Genomic DNA, 24,222 nt, shown 5'->3' on the forward strand with positions numbered 1-24,222 from the left:
CTAGTTCATAGCAGTATTGAAGCTCTCGGCTTCTGAGGCCAAAGGCTGTGTAAGGCAGCTGCAGCAGGTGGGGAGTACATCTTTGTACTGCGTGTAGCACAACTGAGGCATCAAGGAGCTAACTGTAATAGAAAAATAATAAATAATAATAGAGGGTAAAAATTATGGCCCCAAGATTTTGAGCCTGGTAATTTTCACCTTACGAATGGGAGAAATATAGACTCGTCTTTCTTTGTATCTCAACTAGAATTGACAATGGCGGAGATGCGGCAAAGTCTTGAACAGGAGCGTGATCGTTTGATTGCTGAAGTAAAGAAGCAGCTGGAGTTGGAGAAGCAGCAAGCTGTGGATGAAACCAAGAAGAAGCAGTGGTGTGCCAACTGCAAGAAAGAGGCCATCTTCTACTGCTGCTGGAATACCAGCTACTGTGACTACCCCTGCCAGCAAGCTCACTGGCCTGAGCATATGAAATCCTGCACACAATCAGGTAATCTGCCTCTGGTAAACCTACCTCACAGCTGCTCAGAGTGAGGAAATACGGGGCCGGTGGAAATGGTGTCCGTTTATGTGTGCACAGTTATGCCAGTGGGGTGGGGTGAATGTGGATTGCTACACATTGCTAATGGCTATATTGTATAAACCTTTTTTTTTTATTTTAGCTACTGCAACACAACAAGAAACAGATACAGAAATTAGCCCAGAAACATTAAATAAATCGTCCCAGCCCAGCTCCAGTACACAGACTCCATCCACAGAAACAGCCAGCACCCCAAAGGAAAAGGACAGTGCAGCCGATAAAAACAAAGACTGTGTTACAGTGAGTATCACTGCAGTCACTTCAGCCTAAGAATGTGTCTGATTTCTCTTAAACCTGAGCCTAAGGTATCCTTGGGACATCAATAATTTTTGGCCCCTTGTACATTTCTAGAGGGTCATTTTGTGAGTGAGGTAGGAAATAGTATTTTTCCTCCATCGTGACAAAACTATTCCATTTGGAGGGAGAGAAGCCGGATGTCCTCCAGGATCACCCCTTCCCCTCCACTCATCCCCATAAGATCTTACATTGACTTGACATCCTTCCAGCCAAGGGGGACTGGACCTGTCTCCCTCCAGGGCCCATCAGTGTTGCTTCTGGTCTGGATCTTTCAAATACAATACAAATTGCCTTCTGGGCTGAGCAATACTGACTGCAGCACTCACAAATACTGCTGGATCTACAGTTAAGAGAGCAGCGTGCAAGCATGATATCCTCCTTGCCATCTACTCTGACAGTTTTCCGCAGGCAAGGGTGAGCAGGTACTCTGATGCAAAGGGCCCCATCACTGCATATACAAGATAAATGCCTATAATAAGGATTCCACTTTATAGGCAGGTTTTGACTAATAACCATTTCAACAGTAATGCTCTTCTTCCCTGCCAAGAAAAAGCTATTAAAGCAACAATTTTATTGGGGGCTGGCCCCTCGCAATATCTTCCCCCCACCCATTCCCTCACCTCAATATAAATCTCATTGATAATGTTTGAAAATGTTAAAAACATAAAATATTATGTTGTAAAGTATTGTGATTCCAGCATGATGTCTCATTGAGCTAGTCCTCCAGAGTGGGAAGTGTGGTGCACTAGAGAACCTGTGTTCATTTCTGGCATCATTGGTAACATCTGGAATTAGATGTCCAGGTTTGATGTGGTTTCTAAGGGAGTAACTTGGGGTGGAACCATATTTGAGGAGAGAAAGAGGCAGTGTGTGTTTCACTTCAATGCACTAGTAAAACTGGTGAACTATATTGAGTTTCAGTGGCTCACTTGGTGTCCGTATGCATTGTTTGTGTCAATACAAACTTCTTTATCATGCGGTGTTGGGAGGTGACGGGAGAGTCAGTTACCCAAGACTTCTGCCATGGAATGTTCCATTTTTAAATTTAGAATTTCTTTCACATATTGTTCTACCTGAAACATCATGCTGTGTACATTGATCATGTTCATAATTTGAATTTTGTTTTATTAACAAAAGTAACCTGTGAATTCATTAAGATGCAAATTTTTAACACAACATCCAACATAAATTTCATATTATAAGAGTAATAATAAATTAGGTGGAATTAATGTAAAAGCTGAGACTTTTACTGAGGTTACCTGTGCTGTCTCTGCAGATAGCAACAGGTGTGACAAGCAACCAGCCTATAAAACTGGTCCAGGTACCGCAGACCACCACCTATATTCCAACTACTCAACCCACAATTGTAAGTACATCATCATAATTTAAAGTCTGCAATAGAACTGTTCCTGGCTTTAAAATAGCTCAATATCTTTTGGGGGTTGTTTCCTGTCTGTTGTTGTATCAGGATATGAATTCACTGGTATCAAGTCTCAATTTGCAATGCAAAATGCCCTATTTTGCTGTGCAACATTCCATCTTTCTCATGCCTTCCATTTTCATCATTTGGTTATTACAAAGAGCTGGGAAAAGCCACTGGGCATATACTTAAAGCACTGAGGATAGTCAGACCATCATCTGCAATAGAATGTTAAAGTTGTTTACCCTTTTGATTTTGGTTATTTGACCAAGACATCATGGTAAATATAGCATTTATTTTATGTAGCATCTTTTCCTGTGGTATCCTAAAGAGCTTTGTATAATAATGCTATATTAGAGTTCTAGCCTGATATTGCAGCAACTATGAAGCCAGAAGGAGCAGCTAATCTGCACTCATTAGTATTGTGTCTCAAATGTAGCCTTGGGCACCAGGACCTGTGTTACTGAGAGAGGAAATGATGGCTATGTCACTGGGATTATCCCCACTATTCTTTTTTCCACTCCAAATGTGTCAAAGGCACTTTATTTTCTTCTTTGAGTGATTGCTCATGTGTATTCCACAATAGGTGTTTGTGCTCGCCACGTGCACTGGTGTCGGAAGTTTTTCCCTTAGCAACCCCCAGAGTGGCACCTCCATGGCGCGGTATAAGGGGCGTTGCGCACTCCCCCCACCCTCAGATCCTTCTTGCAGCTAGTGAAGGTGCTTCGGAACTGCTATGCTCCAGCTTTGCTGTAGCTCGTCCCCAGAACTGCTTGTTTGTTCAGTGTATGGTACCTGTAGTTAGGTAGTTGATTAGTTAGTTTAGTTTATCTCGTGCGCCTGAGCTGGAGCATGCCCTGTGCCCTGGATTTTAAGTCGTGCGACACTTGTAGGCGACCTATGCCAGTGAGTGATCCGCACGCAGACTGTTTAAGAGAGCGGAACGCAAGTATTTTGTGTTCCTAACTCCCTGGTGGTCGAGTCGGTCAACGACAGGGAACGGCAGAGCCAACCAGCCCCTACTCCAAAAAATAAAGATTCGAGGAGCGAGGAGACTGGACTCATTTGGAAGAAAAATGTATTCGTCCTCGAGCTTCCAGTTACGGGTGGCGAACCACCAGGCTCTCCTGGGCCGGTATGAGTTCAATCTGTGGGGCTCCACGGCCAAGTTCAAGGAGCGCGACAAGAAGGAGTTCAAAGCGCTGGTGGAAGAGGGTACAGCGGCTGCCAGGGCAACCCTGCAGGCAGCTTCGGATGCAGCAGACATAGCCGCGCAGTCCATGGCCTCAGAGAAGGGCATCATGGCTCCTGCTCTCTGAGCTGTCCAGCAAGGCGCAGACGTCCCTACAGGGACAAATGGATACAAAGCTGCATGGCCTGAAAGACTCCCGCACGATGCCCCAGACTCTGGGTCTCTATGTTCCGGCTCCAGCTAAACCTAAGTTCAAGCCGTAGCAGACTCCCACCCAGGCCACCCATTCAAAATACGAGACCACTTATAAAAAGTCTCGGGACTATAAGAGGCGCCCACAGAGGCGGTCTTGGCCTGCCCCCCAGCCAGGGTCCTCCAAGGGCAAGCTGGCAGGGAAAAGGCGGTTTTGATGGGACGCCTGGGGTGTCCTGCCAGTTCTCATCAGGGATCCACCCTCAGTAAAGCTTCCCTTCTCCAATTGGTTGTGTACTTTCCTCCCTGAGTGGTTGCAGTGGACCTCGGACCGATGGGTCCTCAATACCATCTCCCGGGGCTACACCTTCCAGTTTACTTCCACGCCACCCAACCACCCTCCTTCCCTTCCCTCCGGGGGGACCCCTCACACAAGGCTCTGCTCGAGAAGGAGGTGGGGCGACTCCTAGGCCTAGGAGCGGTGGAAGCAGTGTCAGGGGGTTCAAAGGCAAGGGGTACTACTCCTGCTATTTCCTTATCCTGAAGGCCAAAGAAGGGCTCAGGCCCATCTTGGACCTGCAATGTCTGAACCAGTACATAGAATCATAGAATATCAGAGTTGGAAGGGACCGCAGGAGGTCATCTAGTCCACCCCCTGCTCAAAGCAGGACCAATTCCCAACTAAATCAACCCACCCAGGGCTTTGTCAAGCCTGACCTTAAAAACTTCTAAGGAAGGAGATTCCACCACCTCCCTAGGTAACCCATTCCAGTGCTTCACCACCCTCCTAGTGAAAAAGTTTTTCCTAATATCCAACCTAAACCTCCCCCACTGCAACTTGAGACCATTATGCCTTGTTCTGTTGTCTGCCACCATTGACAACAGTCTAGATCCATCCTCTTTGGAACCCCCTTTCAGGTAGTTGAAAGCAGCTATCAAATCCCCCCCTCTCATTCTTCTCTTCTGCAGACTAAACAATCCCAGTTCCCTCAGCCTGTCCTCGTAAGCCATGTGCTCCAGCTCCCTAATCATTTTTGTTGCCCTCCGCTGGACTCTTTCCAATTTTTCCACATTCTTCTTGTAGTGTGGAGCCCAAAACTGGACACAGTACTCCAGATGAGGCCTCACCAATGTCAAATAGAGGGGAATGATCACGTCCCTCTATCTGCTGGCAATGTCCCTACTTATACAGCCCAAAATGCCATTAGCCTTCTTGGCAACAAGGGCACACCGTTGACTCATATCCAGCTTCTCGTCCACTGTAATCCCTAGGTCCTTTTCTGCAGAACTGCTTCCTAGCCATTCAGTCCCTAGTCTGTAACAGTGAATGGGATTCTTCCGTCCTAAGTGCAGGACTCTGCACTTGTCCTTGTTGAACCTCATCAGGTTTCTTTTGGCCCAATCCTCTAATTTGTCTAGGTCCCTCTGTATCCTATCCCTGCCCTCCGCTTGAAACCGGCTGCCAACTAGACATGGAGCCATTGATCACTACCTATTGAGCCCGATGATCTAGCTAGCTTTCTATCCACCTTATAGTCCATTCATCCAGCCCATACTTCTTTAACTTGCTGGCAAGAATACTGTGGGAGACCGTATCAAAAGCTTTGCTAAAGTCAAGGAATAACACATCCACTGCTTTCCCCTCATCCACAGACCCAGTTATCTCCTCATAGAAGGCAATTAGGTTAGTCAGGCATGGTGAAGTTCAAGTTCCGCATGATCTCCCTAGCCTCCATCATCCCCTCCCTGGATCCCGGGGACTGGTACGCCGCCCTCGATCTGCAGGACGCGTACTTCCACATTCATATATTTGAGGGGCACAGACGCTTCCTCCGTTTCACGGTGGGGCAGGAACACTACCAATTTATGGTCCTCCCATTTGGCCTGTCCACTGCCCCCAGGGTATTCACTAAATGTATGTCGGTGGTAGTGGCCTACCTCAGGCTCTGGCGGGTCCAGATCTTCCCCTATCCGGACAACTGGTTGGTCAAGGGCAGTTCCTGGTCGCAGGTGTGGTATCACGTGGCGCTCCTTCTGTCCATGTGCACGACTTTGGGCCTGTTGGTGAACAACACCAAGTCCATGTTAGTCCTGGTACAAGGCATAGAGGTTATCAGGGCGGTCCTGGATGCCTCGTCAGCCAGAGCCTCCCTCCCACCGAACAGGTTCGAGACCCTGAAGGGGCTCATTGACACAGTCACAAGGTTTCCGGTGACAACAGCCAGAGCGTGCCTCCAGTTTTTGGGTCACGTGTCTGCGTGCATGTATGTGGTCTGTCACACCAGACTCAGGATGAGGCCCCTCCAGCTCTGGTTGGCCTCGGAGTTCTCCCAGGCCAGAGACAGGATGGACAAAGTACTCACGGTGCCCAAGCCAGTGATCACATCCCTACGGTGGTGGTCCTCCTTGAGAAACATGCTCCAAGGGGTCCCGTTCAGGGGCAGGGCCCTGTCGCTGGATCTGGTGTCTAACGCATTGGACCTGGGATGGGGGGCCCATGTGGGGAACGTTCAGACCCAAGGTCTGTGGTTGGCTCAGGATCTGACCCTCTACATAAACATCAAGGAGCTCAGGGCAGTACGGCTGGCGTGCATGGCCTTCCACTTGCACCCGGAGGGCCAGGTGGTCAGGGTTCTCACAGACAACACAGCCTCGATGTTTTGCATCAACAGGCAAGGCGGGGCCCAATCCTCTGCCCTCTGCCATGAAGCCCTCAGGCTGTGGGACTTTTGTATAGCCCATAACATCTGCCTACGTGCCTTCCATCTACCAGGAGCCTGGAACTCGCAGGCAGATCACTTGAGCAGGGACTTCTCCTCTCAGCATGAGTGGTCTCTCCACCCAGAGGTGGTGCACAGACATTTCCAAGTGTGGGGAACCCCAGTGGGACCTGTTTGCGACTCGGCAGAACCGTCACTGTCCCCTGTTCTCCTCCGGAGGGGCTGGGATGGGGCGCTATCTCTGATGCCTTCCTCCTGTTTTGGTCAGGCCAGTTTCTCCATGCCTTTCCCCTGTTACCGCTGATTGGCAAGGTCCAGGAAAAGATAAAGAGAGACAAGGCCTGGGTCCTTCTGATTGCCCCGGCATGGCCCAGGCAGCATTGGTACGGAGCCCTTATGGGCCTGGCGGTCACCCCACCGTGGCCGTTGTCTCCCGCGCGGACCTACTCTCCCAGGACCAGGGCTGCCTCCTCCACCCCAGCCTAGCGGCACTCCACCTCATGGCGTGGCTGCTCAATGGTTAGGCCGGGAGGAAAAGACATGTTCAGAAGGGGTTCGGCCCGTCCTCTTAGAAACCAGGCAACCCTCCATGCGCCGAGCATACTTTGGCAAAATGGTCTAGATTTTCCAGATGGGCAGATGAGTGGGGTGTTTCCCCGGTGGCCACCCCGATCCAGCTGATTCTGGACTATCTCCTTCACCTTAGAGCCCAGGGCCTGGCACCCTCATCAGTCAAGGTGCACCTGGTGGCCATATCGGCCTTCCACCCGCCGGTACAGAGCCACACGGTATTCTCCCATGCTATCACTGGCTGATTCCTTAAGCGGTTGGATCATCTTTTCCTGTATGTTAGGTCCCCAGTCCTGCAGTGGGACCTAAACCTGGTGTTGGCCCGTCTCACGGGGCCCTCGTTTGAGCCACTAGCTTACGTGCTCCTGGTCACACCTCTCGTAGAAGGTAGCCGTCCTGGTTGCAATCACGTCGGCTAGGCAGGTCTCTGAACTCAGGGCCGTGAGCTCAGAGCCCACGTAAACAGTGTTTCATAAAGATAAGGTCCAGCTCTGCCCACACCCTTCATTCCTCCCGAAGGTGGTCTCTGCCTATCACATGGGTCAGGACATTTTTCTGCCGGTCCTCTGCCCCAAGCCCCATGCATCCAGTGAGGAGCGCTGCCTCCACACGCTGGATGTGAGACGGGCTCTGGCTTTTTACCTGGAGCGGACTGAGCCGTTCAGGAAGTCTTCGCAACTGTTCATCATCTCGTCTAGGTGCATGAAAGGTCAGCCGATCTCCACTCAGTGGCTCTCCAATTGGATCACCTCATGCATCCATACCGGTTATGACCTGGCGGGAATCCCTCCGCCACCAATTGTGAAGGCACACAGGACTAGGGCGCAGGCCTTGTCGGCTGCCTTTTTGGCTCATGTCCCCATTCAGGACATTTGTAGGGCTGCCACATGGTCTTCATTTCACACGTTCACCTCGTCTCCCAGACCAGGGAGGACGCCGGGTTCAGCAGGGCTGTACTCTGTCCAGAGAGTTTATGAACTTCTTCCCACCTCCAACAGATATAGCTTGGAATCACCTATTGTGGAATACACTTCACCAATCACTCAAAGAAGAAAAGAGTTACCTTTTCCGTAACTGGTGTTCTTCGAGATGTGTTGTTCATGTCTATTCCACATACCGCCCTCCTTCCCCTCTGTCGGAGTTGTCTGGCAAGAAGGAACTGAGCGTGGGGGGAGCGTGCAGCGCCCCTTATACCCGCACCATGGAGGCACCACTCCAGGGGTCGCTAGGGGTGCTCCCCTATGGGTACTGCTGGGGAAAAACTTCCGGCACAGGAATAGACATGAGCAACACATCTCGAAGAACACCAGTTACGGAAAAGGTAACTGTCTTTTTCTCCTGGTGCCCTCACCAGAGATGAGACAGAATTGAGCTCCATTTAATGTTTAAAGCTCCCTAATATAGCACTTTAAATTCCATGTAATGCCCCCTAATGCTGCACTTCAGTTTCAATGTGGAATCTGAGCTGAAGTTCATCATACCAACAGGGAAAAATGCTAGTGTCTCATTGACACTTAGCATCATGTATTCCCCATTTTTGGGTGGTGGACAGCAAAAGTAACTCAGCCAGTGTTCAGGTAGCTGGTTTAGTTCATTTTCATGCTGTGATCTTAATGGTTGCTTTGTTATAGATGTTATTTGTGGTTTTTTCATACAGTGTTGCACAACCATCGTGTCTCATCCATTACTTCTGTCATTCTGAGGATATTCTTGCTGGATGTCATGACTTTAAAAAACAAAAACCCCTTCCCAACAGCTGTTTTATTAATTTAATCACAATTGAGAGGACTCAGCACCTCTCAAGAAAGTACTTAGCACCACTGCAAGGTTCGACCTATATTACCCTGACAGACTCCCAGCACCAGTGAGAAGCCCTTATAACTGTTCTGAAATCAGACTGCAGGCATCAAACCAAGTTGGCTTCTTTGTGAAAAATGCCAGTGCTCCAATATCCTAAATTGGCCTCTTTGAACATTCAGGAAATGGCGGTAACTTCCACAACTGACCTACTGAATATGGAGTGTGTATGTGACTTGAGTAAAAACCCCGAAAACACTAAAAAGTTTTAGGTGCTTGCTTGTACGTGCACATATTTGCATCTGCTCTGCTCAGCTGCAAACAACTTGTGTGCTAATACAGCAACATACCCTTTAAATAGTCTAATGCCTGAGCATGCACAAATGTGTACTTTTGTGGAGAGGCTTGGCTGAAAATTTACCTCTCTGAGGAAATAATCACAACACATTTAAGGAGTATTAACACATACTACACCTTGATCAGTAAAACGGGGATTTAAATTTGGGACTATTCCCATCTGAACACATGTTTTTAAAAGATCCAGATAGCAAATTTAAGTTCCTTATTTTTACTACTAATAGACACTTTCCTAGTGGCGTTCTCAACTTGGTCCACACTTATAAGTTACGTCAACATAGCTACATCCGTCAGGGGTGTGAAAGAACCCACACCCTCACCAACATAGCTATGCCGACCTAACCCCAAGTGCAGCTATGTCAATGGAAGAATGCTTCCATCAATGTGGCTAACTTCATTCAGGAATGTGGTGTTCCTACACTGATGGAAAAAACTCCATTGATAATAGGCTGCATCCGTGCTACAGGTTAAGCCAGCATATGCTGGCAGGCCGTCTCTACACTTGCACTTTTGTTGGTCAGTGGTGTGAAAAAACACTCTCTCACCAACATAGCTCCTGTCACTTGTTGGGGATGGTTTAATTATGCTGACGGGAGAGCTCTCCCGTCAGCATAGAGCAGCTACACGGGAGACCTTACAGTGGTGTAGCAGCAGCAGTACAGCTGTGCCATGTAATATATCTAGTGTAGATATAGCCATAGTCTCTGTAGCATAGACACAGCCTCACTTTCTAGTTCTCTATCAATTGGTTTCCCACTTGAGGGTCTTTATTCGGAACGGCTTCCAATAAACTTTCTTTGCACATCTAAAGTCATCCTGATTACTAAATGGCTATAGTCTTGAGTTTACTTAGCAAACTTATTCCATCTTTGGTTTTTGATTCTTCTTGGAATCAAAACAGCGATAAATGGTGAAGTGCTAAATCTGTCATCTTTCCATTTCTGCAGAAATGTTGCAGCTTCTGCAATGAATAGAATTTATCACAAATATTCCAGCTTTTGAAGTCCTACCTAGCAAGGACAATAGCAACATTTGCTAATAAAGTACTACCAAAGCACCAGTATAAAACACTCTATGAAACACTGTGGAAAATGTGCATTTATTCTTCTGCCTTCTGTGGAGTTTTATATCACATGTCAGAGGGAAGACTTGTGCATCCCTTTCAGTTCCCCAAAAAGCCTTTGGTCCTTGTTTCTTTCACTTTAAAGCCTTCAGAATGGAAACTGATGCAGCTATTTGATCACCAGTTGGGCTTCAGGAGAAGTGTGTCAGAACATCTTTACAGATTGCTCAGTACTGCAGCTTCTAAACTGATTTACATTTCTGGAGGAAGGTTCCCAGGTCTGCCAGAGATTTGGTGTGACCTTGAGCAAGTCACTTAACCTTTTTGTGCCTCTGTGTGTCTAGCTATAGAATAAAATATCTACCAAATAGGGTGTCATGAGACTCAATTTGTAAATGTGTATAAAGCACTTTGACACCTTCAGTTGGAAACGGTGACAGAAGTGCAAAGTTTTATTTTAAATTAATGTTCTTACTGAGGCTGTCTCTACACTATGGATCTTACAGCAGCACAGCTGTACCACTACAGCTGTGCTGCTGTAAGGTCTCCCGTTTAGCCGCTCTTTGCCAGCAGAAGAGAGCTCTCCTGCCAGCATAATTAAACCAGCCTCAACAAGCAGCCTTAGCTGTGTCAGCAGGAGACACTCTCCTGCCTACATAGCGCTAGTCACACCAGCACTTTTGCTGGTGAAACTCACGTCGGTACAGGGGTGTTTTATTTTTCCACAAGAAAAGTTTTACCGACAAAAGTGGTAGTGTAGACAAAGTCTAAGAGTGTCAAAAGGCAATTCCCAATAATAGTAGGGTTTTGTCATTAATTGATCTGTGCAAAGTAAGCTTGCAGTATTATAAACACTATTGTTTTTATCCAAACATATATTTTTCATTCTCACCTGTGCTTAAGCCCACACGGGAGGGATCCTTTCTGGGAAGAACAGTATTAATGTAACTGTGAAACCCTAAATGCACCTGTAAACTTGTGTGTTTTGTATTCCAATTCGATTAGTCACAAATATGTTTTTCCAGGTAACAAAGGATTTTCACAGTCCCCTTCTGTATTAGTTTTGGAAAATGTACCACTGGATGGGCTAGCTACTGAGAACTGAATTCTTCAAGACCGGCAGAATACTTATATTACCCCTAGGAATCACCTGTCCTTGTATCTGTGTATAGCATAATAATTGGCTGTAGGGAAGTTGAGCTGTTACACTCTGCCTTTTGGTGGGGCAAAAATGTGGTAAGAAAAGGTAATAAACCTTAAATAAAAGATCTTCTAGTTTTTCACTGGAAAATAATGGGCTCTATTTCTGTGGTGGTGTGAATGTGACCTTTAATATAACAATATGTGTTTTGCTTGGTTTTAATCCACAGACCATTCCTGTAGTGGTAAGTCCTTCTGCTGGGACAGTGGCAATGAGAACTGGAGTTCAGTATGTTCAGACCACAATGCCAGTCCAAGTACGAAGAGTCTAACTACTAACAAGAAGCCCAGGCGACTGTTGGAATAAATAACTAATAAAAATCTGTCTAATAGAAATGTGAAAATAAACACAGTTCTTTGGATTAACCTCAAAGGTTCAGACTTTAGCTTTGTATATGTGTACAAAGCATTAACTACACTACATTAATGTAAAGCATTAGCGCTGGCTTTAAAAAGCTGAGGACAGGTAAGATCCATGTTAAATCTATGCTTTGGTTGTAAATAATGTACAATTTGTGGATGTCATTAAAGTTAGAGTACCATCTCCTTTTTATATTTGTATTGACTTTAACTTATAAAGAGTGTTTGAAGTTGGTAAAGGAAAGATTAAAACAGCCTTATCACGAACGAACATTGAAAACTGGACTTAAGGAACTGCAGTTGCACATAAAATCACTTACTCATTAGTTATCAAGAGAGAAGCTGATCTTAATTTGCATTTGGTAATGAAAACAATTGTGCACTTTGAAACTCAGTTAAAATTTCTTTTTGTGCAACTAAAGTTGAAAATGTACCTTTTAAAAATTCATTTTATTAGGCAAATTATGAAATTTCCAATCTGTGGACCTGAAATACACAAATAAGGTATTTTTTTTGTTTTATACAGTGATCAGACTGTTAAAAATGATATTGTTTACAGGAAACCAGCTTAAATTTCATTCAGCCTAACAGCAGAAGAGTAGAAAGTATAATACCAATTAGTTGGTAACATGATTTCTGATCAATAGTATCAGATGTGAGAAAGGTGGATTTTTTTTCTATGGTTCATAGTTCAGTTTTTAAAAAAATCCTCTCTAAAGAACTTTGAAATGCTTTTCAAATGGAACAAGAACTTGATTTGGAGAAGACTATGTATCAGGAAACATGGGCAAAGGATGCTGGGCTAGAGCATGTATTATTTATATGATGGAATTTACGTTTTTATGTAAGCATGAAACAGTACAGTATGAGAGAAAGTAACCCATGAAAATTCTGTCTGTTACACTTATACTGTAGTATCATTTTGTATGTTGTGTAAAACGAAAGCATTGAACAAAGCAAAGGTGATGTATGTATATGAGAAAATTAATTGTATTATATCATTCCAGTACATTTTGTTGTACATTTTAGTCATGTTTATTTCTCCCATTGTTTATAAAAGGATGCAGTTTGTACAGTCTCCAGCTAGTTACCCACATTAGAGAGAAAAAAAAGTATTAGAAGAAAAAAATCGAGAACAGAATATTCGTGAATTGCAGTTGTGTCAAAAATAGCCTAGCTGGCCTTATTTGTGAAGCATAATTGCTTTTAGCATATGGAAGTATTTTTTCACATTTTCTTTGTATAAAATTTGTATTAAACTTAAATATCTTTTTGATTATTGTGTTTCTTTGTGACTGAGACAGGTGACACACTCTATGCTTTGGGTTTCCCCAGATTTTCAGGAATCGTCACAATTTTTTATTAAACTGTTTTAGAAAAATGGTTTGTGTTCCTAGATCTCCAGTTTCCTTCTATCTGGATGTTTATTTCTGCAGTCTCCAGATCATGAAAATTTTCTTCATGTAGGATCTTCAGATTGAGAAGTTTGGCGGCTTGACCAATGACGAAGTCTAGTCCAGAATGAGAACAAAGCTGTTAGCAATTTGTCCAGTGAACTATGCAGAAAATGTGCAGTTACCTTCATTTTTAATAGAGGTGTATTCCAGGGAGACTACAGCCCCAGCATCCATTGTTCTAACACCTGGTCACTTGGATCAGGGCTAAGCATTACATGCTATTTGTTGTCTCCACAAACTGTATCCATATGTTTAAAAATGAGGGTGGCTGTTGGTTATATTGTAGAACTTGTCAGGGGAGCCATATTTTGGCAACCCAGGTTTACAGACTTAATGTGCTCACTAATTGCCATATCCCAAATTAATATATTAAAAGAGCTGCAGTGAAACTGAATATAATTAATAGAAACAGTCTTACCAACTCATGATTTTGTTGTGAGTCTCACAATATTTGGTGTCTGTTTAAAGCACCAGTTTCTGGAGTGATGTTATTACACAAAAGTATCGGCTTACTTTTTTTAAATAAAAGTGTCTAGCCCTCATGGTCTCAAAGAAAAGCTTTTAAAAAAGTGAACCCTAAAGGCTCAAAAAACAGAAAGCAAATGCCAATTCTCCCCCCATTACTATTTTAAAAGTCTCATTATTTTGAAGCCAATTTCATGTTTTGGGGCTTGTCTCATGATTTTTAATTGCTTAAGATTGATAATACTGTAAAGTTAAGAGTTCCAGAAAGAGGAATGCATTAGCAGGTATATTCTAGTTCCCGCACAGTTTTAACTTAAAATGTTAGCAGGTTAAAACTACAAACTTTTGTCTTCACTAAGATCTTAGCTCATGTTATTTAATATGAGGTAAGAACATACCTTTTTTCCTAGTGAAGGGTAGGTCTGATTTTTAACTATTACTGAACAAAGTCATTATGTTGCCACCTTGTACTAATGTGTGAAAGGAAAAGGTTGGGTCAGTCTACATTGCGAAGTTGTGTTGGCATAGTTGTGTCGGTCAGGGGCATGAGGGGAAAAAACCCCACTCTCCCTAGCTGACATAGCTATGCCAGCAAAACCCTTACTGTAGATACAATTGTGCTGGCAGAAGAGTGCAGAACATGTATCCAGAGTTCTTCCCTTCTCAGAGCTCTAGCATAGGAAGCAGGGATGCTGACAGCAACTGGAGAAGAATGGGGCAAAACTGAGGACTATATCTGAAAAGGAACTATGATGGCTTTGAATTGTACTTAACATAAATAGCCTTGAAAAAAGCAAATTTGGTAAAAAGGACTCTAAACTAGTCTGTAGCTTTATTGCTCATTTGCCATGGTAAGTGGTGTGGTATAAGAACCCAGATGGATAGGTGGAGAAGAGAGCCCAGCATCAGATAAAGTGGTATGGGTAATTCATAGGTGGCATTGATCTGCCTATATTGACTCACTGCCTTCACATAGTGCAAGAGGAGTCTGAGGTGTGGTGCACTGCTAAAGTTGCAATCTTTCATGAATGTAAAACCAAGGTGCTGAACATCTCATTAAAAATTATAAGGAGTGTTCCTCAACAATTGGAATTGTAGCTCTAGTGAGCTGGCCAATGTAGTCAGCTACTTAACTTCCCTAGGATATTCACTTTGTGGTGTAGTGGACAATCAAACGGCTGGTGAGCTTTACTCCAGAGGTAGCTGCATTTCAGTACATAGGAGTATGGTTTGTTCAATCACCGAGAAGATCTTAACAGCTCCCCCTTAGGGACAAGTACCTCCCATGCCAATTAAAAAAAGACATCAAAAGCAGTCACCCAGAATTTGTCTTTACTATTTAATTTCCTTTTGCTTTTCAGGCACAGCTGCAGTGACCCTATGCACTTCTGAGCACAGAATGAGCATGATTTACACACGGGGGTAGGCTATCCCTTAGTGGGAGGAGCACCAGGTGGCTTCAGGCAGGATCCATAGCTATATTAAACAACTAACTATCCATTAGCAAGAGAGCCAGTGACAGTTCTTGGCAGGGGAGAAGTACACACGCTGAAGCAGAAGAGGGTGCAGGGCCTGAGAATTCATCTTCAATCCAGTAACTTCACCTACTAGAGTAGAACCTCAGAGTTATGAACACATTGGGAATGGAGGTTCATAACTCTGAAATGTTCATAACTGAACAAAACATGGTTATTTCAAAAGTTTACAACATTGACAATACAGCTTTGAAATGACTATGCAGAAGAAAAATGCTGTTTTACTTTTTTTTAGTAGTAGAGGAATAGAATATCAGGGTTGGAAGGGACCTCAGGAGGTCATCTAGTCCAACCGCCTGCTCAAAGCAGGACCAATCCCCAGACAGATTTTTACCCCAGTTCCCTAAATGGCCCCCTCAAGGACTGAACTCACAACCAGAGGTTTAGCAAGCCGATGCTCAAACCACTGAGCTATCCCTCCCCCCATTTAACACAGTACTGTTCTTGCTCCCCCCCCCTCCTGCTACCTGATGGTGTACTTCCAGTTCCAAACAAGGTGTGTGATTGATTGGTCAGTATGTAACTCTGATGTTCCTAAGTCAGAGATTCTACTATAGTTATTTTCTGGGGTAAGCTGCTCCAGCTCCTCCAGCAGCACAGCCCAAGGAGTCAAACCTTCATCCCCAGTGGTTGCAATGCCTATATCATCATTCACAAGGCCCAGGGTCAGATCAGCCAGTAGCAGCACTCAGACACCTCCACCTAGCCGTGGCCACACCCACTTCCTCCTGCACTTCTGACCTGCAGCAGTTGCAGTTTCAGGCAGCATCTATGCAGGCCCCTCTCCTGCCTGGCTCCACTACCCTACCGAGAGGCTCACACAGCCCCACATCTCGAGCCTGTTACACACCAGGTGCGAGGCAGGCCCTGCATGCCCCATCAGCTCTTCTCCATGCTCCTGCCTGTGGACAGAGCTGCTTCTTCAAGCCAAGGCCACGCCCCCCACCCTTGCACGTGCTGCCCCCCTTAGAGGTTGCCAAGCATCCAGTTTTCAACCAGAATGCTCAGTTGAAAAGGGACCCTGGCTCTCCAGTCAGCCCCGCTGACCAGGTCATTAAAACTCCAGTTGGTGGCTCAGTGGGGCTATATGGTTCCCTGTGGCTCCTGGAAATGTCCAGCTTCTAGGCAAAGGAGCAGCCACGGGGGCTCCACTCACTGCCCCCGCCCCAAGCGCAGGCTCTGCAGCGCCCATTGGCTGTGAACCACGGCCAATGGGAACTGAGCAGGTGGCACCTGCACACATGGGCAGTGTGCAGAGCCCCCTGGCCCCTCTGCCTAAGAGCCAGCTGCTTCCAGGAGCTGCTTGAGGTAAGCGCTGCCCAACTGGAGCCCAAACCCCTTCCTGCACTGCAACCCCCTGCCCCCACACACACACACACCCAAACTCCCTCCCAGAGCCAGCACCTCACCTCCCATACCTTAACCCCCATCCCAGCCTTTCACCCCCAGCCTGGAGCCCCCTCATGCAGCCAAACTCCCTCCCAGAGACTGCACCCTAGCCCGAATCCCCCCCCACACCCTAATCCTCTACCCCAGCCCTGAGCCCCCTCCTGAACCCCCCCCCCCAGGTCAGAACCCCCTGCCACACCCTAACTCCCTCCCAGAGCCGCCCCCCCCCGACACCCTAACCGCCAGCCCTTCACACGCCTGTCCCTGCCGGATTAAAGTGAGTGACGATGGGGCGGGTTCAGTTTTGAGGGTGTGGCATGAGAAAATGGGTAACCGTGGCGCCTGCCCCAGGGGGCCGCTTTTACCTCCGCTCTGGCACCCCGGGGCACCAAGTCCACGTACAGTAAGTGGGTTTTGGTGGTTTTATTTCGAACCCACCAGAGCCACGCCAGAGAACGAGATCACCCCCCCCCAGGACTGCGACCCACGGGCGGGGGAGGCGTGGCCCAGCAGCCACCCCCCTTCGCCGGCAGAGGAAGCGCGGACAGGCCTCGCGTTATACACCGCCCGCCCCCGGCGCTTCCGGGCTGCCCTCGAGCGGGCACCTCAAGCCAGGCGGGCCAGGCCCAGCCGAGGCCGCCCGCTCCCACGGGGGCCACGACTGGGAGCGTAAAGCCCGCAGCGGGCGCATTGCTAGGTCGTTCCCCTCTGGGGCGCGCTCCGCCCAGCCTCCTTTATGGGCTGGGCTGGCAGCTGTGAGGGTTAAAAGCTGATTGGGCGCCCGCCATGGTTGAAGGCGGGCGGGCCGGTCTGGTGCTCGTTAGCGGCCCGCGCGCGCACTATAGCCGCCCAGGCAGCGCTACGCTAGTTTCTCTTTTCTCCTGAGCGTGACGATGGCACTTAGCTGTTAGCGGGCGGGGCGTTTCCCTGCAGCCTGGGGCCCCAGGGAGCGGTTGGTCGGGACCCTCTCTGCACGCGCCGGGGGGGCGGGCGTGTTTCACATGACAGGGCTAATGATGGAGTTTTGTTGCCATCATGTGGCTAAATGTGGGAGCTAAACTAATGTAAAAAGGAACGTTATCAGCTAGAGATGGAAGGCAACAATCTAACACGGGGGCAAATCCAGGGAACTCCCTTTGCAGTTTTTTTGGCAAAGTATTAGTGCAAAAGAAGCAATTCTGTATATCAACAGTATTCTGAATTATAGTTGTGTATAGATTAGTCACATGCTGCTGATGGGCCGTGGTTTGGTTTCACAAAATCAAAAGCCGAGATGGTTCAGCTCTGGATTACATTTTAATTGAATGACTAGTGGGTTGTGGACAGAGCTAATAAAACCTATTTCTGGTTTTGGTACATCTTGGGCAACTGTTATATATGATTTAAGCACTATTGGTTGGCCATATATGAAGCACTTGCTGCCTAAAAGATGCAGTTAAGTAATGATGTATGGATAGACCCTGAGGATGTTGTCATTTTAGGAAATCTAGCTGTTGTGTGCATTTGAGTGTTTGTGAGGCTCACAGATGAAGTGGGCCTCTAAAAAGGATCTGAAAAAGAGGGTTGGGGGCTTTTGGTTCTGTGGTTAGGAGATCATTCTGTATATAAGCAAGATGGAAGGAGGTGTGAAAAAATGGAAGTGGGAGAAGAAAACAAAGGTGATGGAGGGGACGGTGTCATGTCACCAGTTGAGCAAAGGAGACAAGAAGGGGAATACAGTCAGAAACTGATATGTAAGCCAGGGTGGAGCTTTGTAGGGCCTTGAAGCTGAGAACTTTAAATTTGATGGAGTGGGCAAAAGGAAAAGCAGGGGAGATATTGGAAGAGGAATGACAATGGCTGTTTTGTGCTGAATTACACTGTAGCTAAAGGCAGTGTTTGCAAGGAGGAGGTGAGGAACCAGGCTTTTCTGCGTACGGTTCCCCTCCTCCAGCCACTAGAAAAACTACCTGAAATTTGGCTCTTGGGGACCACATGGACTCCAGCCTGGCCTGGAGCCATGCTGAGCTGAGAACCCCCCTACAGCTCTGGCACTTTTATCATCCATAATTCTGAAGACAAGATGTCACTTTACATTGGTGATAGTTTTGCCAGTTATTGATATGTCCCCCCAACTATTTCCTTCTAATGAGTGCAACTGGCATGCTTTGCATTGGTGGGGGTAACAAATGTGCTCACAGCTGCACCTGCTACTCTTACTCATTTTTCTGAAGAAAATATTAATAAATATTCAGTGGGAAAAGGTGAAAATTGACCAGGTTTGGGTTTTTTTTTTTTTTTACATTAATTTACACAAAATGCCCTAACATACACAATACACTTGCTTTACAACTTAGCATTTTTGTTTTTAACTACTACTACTACTCATGTTTAGAGTCATGGCATGCAGGTAAACACCAGAAGAGTAAGCAGTGGTAGAAAAGAGATCTCCTATGTCATTCATTACTGTAGTGAAAGCCTGTGCACAATTATTGTAGTGAATCTTTTGCATGATGTCCCATGTGTCTACTGAATACCTGAGGTGAAGATCTGTGCCCTATTGAAGTTAGTGGAAGTTTTGCGAGACTCCAAGGGTGAAATCCTGGTTCCACTGGAGTCTGTAGAATGTGGACATAAGAACAATTAAGTAAAGAAAGTCCCAGCAGACAGAAAGGAGATGGGGTGAGTGAGGCATAAATTATCAGCCAGAAAGAAAGGAAAGCACTAATAAAATAATACTTTAGCACTCATATAGAGCAGCAGAAAGAATTAATCCAGCCCTAGCAATCTGCCTTTTAGGATGACAAGCTGTAACATATCTGTCAAAAGTAATTTATTTCATTTTAATTACAGTGTTTCCCAAGTCTGTTAAAGCCCTGCAGCACCTGTGCTGCTCTGGTAGGCAACAGATTCAGCAAAACACCTACAATAAATCAGCATTTACAACCTACATCCCACCCAAACTATGTAACAGATGAATGATTGCCCTTAATTGCAGTAGCATCATAATACAAGTTTGAACTGGATCACAGAGTTTTCTTCCCAAGAACTCTGAGAAGCTTAATGAGGCTTGAAGTAAGGGACCTGCTGCTCTGCATCACCCACAGTCATCATTTGTTTACAAACACTTATTTCTATGTTTAAAATGATTACAGCAGTGGACCCCAAGCCCAACAGTAACAGTGTTGTGAGGCTATAGCATATTGGTCAATACCTCTAGAACACTGTAGTATATTCTTATAACATCTGCATCCAATTTAAAATAAAGCTGACAGTAATGATCAGATATAATCTCAATTTATGGATAAAAAAGTATTCAGCAAGAACTTTTTTCATGGTTAAAAATGTATTTTGGTACTTATGCAAATACCTTGGCTCCTGAGTCTACGGAGAAAGTGACTTTTTTGAGGCATAACCCACTGAAATCATAACCCACTGAAATCAATGGGAATCTCTCCATGGCTTTCCACAGGCTTTGGGTCAGGCCCTTAGTGCATGTATGCTTATTTGAATGGAGCAAATTGACAGCTTATACAGCTAACTATTTCTGCTCGTTATAAAACAGCTCTGTGTTTAATAGCATGTTATCTAAATCTCAACTATAAATGGTGCTATCATTCCACTACAATAACCCTGATAGGCGGTTTAAATGCCTGTGGCTTCTTTGAATTTAAAATATATATATATTGCTCATTTCTTGACTTCTGGGAGCGGGTCCCTCAACCCTGCTGTTTTGCTGAAGTAGGAATGATTAAACTTCTTTGGGAGTTCCCATGACATAAGTGAACTGAGGTGGGGGGGTGTTAGTTTAGTAATTACTTAGCCCATTAGCCAAGCTAATGGTTTAAGGCCCAGTTTGTGGCTGGCATAAATAAATGTATAACCCTGAAGTTAATGGAGTTTGCCTACTTACTCCAGCAGTCAAGTTGGCCCTATAGGCTTCATTTCATGACTGACACTTGAGAAGGGCTCTCCACTTCCCTTACAAGATATTTTAAACTTTGAAGGAGAAAGTAATTTTCAAGCTTGTGCTGTGGAGTGAAGGTCAATATGAAAATGATTATTTAATCAACAATAGATGGGAAGATACAAATTCTTCTAAATGCAGTGTTACACAGTGAAAAAGGAACACATTGTTTCTCTGGAAATGCAAGCCAGTGACTAAACAAGACACAGCTTAGTGCAGCTTGTTTTTCTCTATGTTTGGAAAGGTATTTTGCTCCCTGAAGTGTTGACAAGACAGTAGCGACAGCGTTTGCTATATTCTGCAACTCTTAAAGTCCCATTCAAGTCTTAAGAGGCCAGAATATAATCTACCAAATAGGATAGCTATCTTTCACTGCCTTGTTTTTATGTACGAGGACGGTTCAGAGAGAGGAGTGCTGACCCTCTGTAAGTGGAGAGGCTCTGATTATTAGCAGTCCTATATTAGTAATGTCATCAGTATATCTATTAGGCAAGGCTTAGTTTACTCACCTAGGGCTCCGAGGTGGCCTACATTACACTTGACTCAAGGGTCTTGGTCACCTCATAGCTGCCCCTCACCTGGTTGCTAGTGTAGTTTATAAAGGGCCTTAGGCTGCAACAATGTTTGAAACTATTTTTAAACATGGCTACAAACAATAGTCTGGACTGTGCCTGGGGAATGGGTATTCCCAACTGCTAACCCAGGACTGATGTGTATGTGCAGGTAGCCAACTATTTGCTGAACAAAATGTTCCAAGATTCCCTCAGACAGGGAAGGATGAGGCCATGTTTTTTAGTGAGAGGAGGACACCTGTCACTCCCTGTCTGGAAGCTGGTGGCATATCATTGCTCTTGCTGGCATATTCCTCTCAATGTTACTGAGGCATAGGAGAGATGGACACAGCCAACTAGGACAGCAATGAATGAATATGGAGAGAGCATATGCAGCAATACACAGGGGAGAGCAAGGGTGTGTGTGTGTACAAATACGAGAGCAACCAAGCCCTAGAACTCTGTTGGGGTGGGGGGCCTGGGGGTGATGGAGGGTGCAGGGAAACTACAAGCACATAAGCAAGCTTGAGAATGTCTGAACACGTTCAGAAAGCGGAGTCTCTTAACTTGCTTCAGAAAGAATGAGCTATTGGGTAAAACGAGCCAGCCAATGCCTCCGCATTCCATGAGAAACAATTAGTTGATGGGCAAGTTCCTAAAAGCTGCAGCTTCACTGTCTGTCAGTGGCCTACAATTCCCCAGAGCTGCTGCCTTTCGGAGGTTTTACTTACACTTGTGTTTATCTCATGGAAGCCTCTCAGTCAGATTTCCCCCCTGCCCCCAATTTCTCTGGTTTCTTGTGCTAGTTTTGTGGTCAAATTTAATCTCTATTTATGCAGCCAAACTATTGCAGAAAGACTTTGCTTTGTCCTAGATTCCCTCTCTCAGCAGACCATAAGGCTAGTGCCTCCTCTGCTGGAGAACCACACTTTGTTTTTGTTTTGTGCTGTGCTATGCCCAGACCCAAAACAGGTTTTTTTTCCCTCCTGCCTACTGTAGGCGAGTGTGGATAACATACTTTGCAGATGCTGTGTGGCTGATACTTTTGAGCCAGATGCTGAGATTAAATTATTCTGTGGTCAGTACTCCACACTCACCGTGCAGGAAACTCTGTCTCGCTCAGAGCTGGCAATGGATCTTTATTTCCTGAAGTGGCTGTTTTGAGATTCTCATCGAAGGCTTTACAGCTGCAGCTGTTGTATCTTTAAAACCTATTTAGTTTCACACCTGTGTGCAAACAGTAAATATGCTGCATTGGTAATGAGGCCAATACATTGTTACACTGTCTCAGTTTTGGGGAAATGCCCATTTAATCATCTCCCATACATCCTTCCTCTAAATCTTCCTCTGCTGTGAAATCTACAAATTACTCCCATCTGGCATTGGGTAGGCAAGGGGCAAACTCTGACTTCTGCTGATGTGTTAAACTTTGTTTTATTGTTACTATCTCCTCCCAACCAACATCCACCCAATTTGTCTGTTTTGTACACCAGCGGCGTCCTGTATGACATGTAGATTGTGGCCTCTCTGGGGCTGGAGTTGTTTTACTTGTCAAATGGCTGTAGACTGCCTGGCAACATGAAGTCCTGATCCTTGACTGGGGTTTCAAGGTGCTACTGTAATAGAAATAAATAATAATAAAATCTGTATAGAGAATTAGAGATTTATCCAAGCCCAGGGAGCCAAAATGTTTGACATTGAGGGTTGCCAAGGCAGCTCAGCAGGAGCTTGTAGGCTGAATCTAATTTGCATATGCATTTATTTACATAAATATTTTTGTCAAAAATAAATGTGCCGAGCTTTATCTTCCCTTGATAGATGAACAGATGTTGTTTGTTGGCCAAGTTCTCAAGCACTTAACATAATTCAGGTGATTGTCTTTGCTCCCTGCCATCACAGGGAGTAGTCTTTGCATCTCCAGTCTAAGTTCTCCTACTCCATCTCTAGCTCAGAGGGAAAGCAAGAATTCTACACATCTGCTAGGTCCAACAATGCATGGAGAGAAGAGAAGGCAGGTGTTCTATTCCCCCAAAATGTAAACGTAGTTTTATTTAATGCCTTTCATTCATCACAAGATACTTCTCCCCACCCACTGAAAACAAGATGGCAGCATAAGGCACCGTTTAGACACATGCACAATCCACATACCATCTAGATCAGCTTTAAAAAACATAGCTACAATTCTTACCAACAGTCCCAAATGTCCTCAATACTAATGTACACAATATGATTGTCCATGGAGTTTATCATGGAGAAAAGAACTATTAAATTAGAATTGTAGGACCCTCTGCCCTCCCCCCTCAAAAGAAGATAAAAACACAGATACAGAGCTTAATACCAGAGTAATGAGATTAGTTCATAAATTAAAAAAATACAAAAAACCCCAACTATTTCACTCTTATTTTCAGAAAGTCCCACATGATGTAATGAAGAGTCCAGTGAGCATGCTCAGAATTCCATGCTGTGTCCTTTTCCCCCCTTTCAAAGCAAGAAAACTGACAAGTAGACCCAGGACTTCTAGTCTTTTGTGTGCTTCAAAGTCATTCACATGGCAATAAAACAGTCAAGAGTCCAGTATCAGCTCTAGGAATCCATTTTAGCCATAAAACTGAAAGATCCCCACTGGGTGATTTGAAGGTTTTTCCCTCCATCCAATGGAAGAAGGATTTGATACATTGCTTTCCTGATGCAGATTTTTAAAGGCTTCCATACAATGGGTTCCCCTTGAAGAAAGATGACTGCAATTGTTGTAGGATCCGTTATATAAAATACCAAAGAATAGGTTGAGCTGATGTCTCTCTGAGTGAAGCTTGCCCAGCGCTGAGACGTTGGGGTCTGCTACAAGTACTCAAGTTCCAGGGCGTGCCTGAGAGCCTCCAGGTCAGCATGACAGGAGATTCTCCAGAATGGCATGTTGTGCTGGAAAGAAACCAAAATATATTTTTTAAACACAAGGATCAAAAGATCTTTCATAGTTTGCACCCTGAACAATGGGACGTGTTACACCCTTAGCCATCAACTCACAATATTGCTATAGAGATAAAGGATCATTTTAGAAATTAAAAGAGGGGGGTTTGGTGTCCCCTCTGCAGGTGTGTGTGTCTGTAGAGACTAAAAACATTGCAAAGTGCTGG

At 45.3% G+C, this 24,222-nt stretch overlaps 2 protein-coding genes and 1 long non-coding RNA gene across 17 annotated transcripts in view; 2 read left to right on the forward strand and 1 right to left on the reverse strand.

The window, feature by feature from the left end:
* The window catches only part of ZMYND8 (zinc finger MYND-type containing 8), a 105,808-nt gene extending 92,787 nt beyond the window's left edge, over positions 1–13,021 (forward strand). For 8 of the 9 annotated variants that reach the window (XM_034787150.1, XM_034787153.1, XM_034787149.1 and 5 more), the window contains 4 exons: positions 248–487; positions 660–817; positions 2,151–2,240; positions 11,556–13,021. In XM_034787150.1, the coding sequence (XP_034643041.1) occupies positions 248–487; positions 660–817; positions 2,151–2,240; positions 11,556–11,657 (590 nt within the window). In that variant the 3' untranslated portion in view covers positions 11,658–13,021. The remainder of the gene's footprint in view (positions 1–247; positions 488–659; positions 818–2,150; positions 2,241–11,555) is intronic. The other variant, XM_034787156.1, reaches the window with a different exon arrangement.
* A 3,447-nt stretch (positions 13,022–16,468) lies between these two features.
* The window catches only part of LOC117885729, an 88,261-nt gene continuing 80,507 nt past the window's right edge, over positions 16,469–24,222 (forward strand). For all 3 annotated transcript variants that reach the window (XR_004647833.1, XR_004647831.1, XR_004647832.1), the window contains exon 1: positions 16,469–16,510. This is a non-coding gene — a long non-coding RNA (uncharacterized LOC117885729). The remainder of the gene's footprint in view (positions 16,511–24,222) is intronic.
* Positions 23,104–24,222, reverse strand: part of EYA2 (EYA transcriptional coactivator and phosphatase 2) — a 153,113-nt gene continuing 151,994 nt past the window's right edge. For all 5 annotated transcript variants that reach the window (XM_034787160.1, XM_034787158.1, XM_034787162.1 and 2 more), the window contains one exon: positions 23,104–24,007. In XM_034787160.1, coding sequence (XP_034643051.1) covers positions 23,927–24,007 — 81 coding nt within the window. In that variant the 3' untranslated portion in view covers positions 23,104–23,926. The remainder of the gene's footprint in view (positions 24,008–24,222) is intronic.

The sequence above is a fragment of the Trachemys scripta genome, chromosome 12 (assembly GCF_013100865.1).
Source record: "Trachemys scripta elegans isolate TJP31775 chromosome 12, CAS_Tse_1.0, whole genome shotgun sequence".
NCBI lineage: Eukaryota > Metazoa > Chordata > Testudines > Emydidae > Trachemys > Trachemys scripta.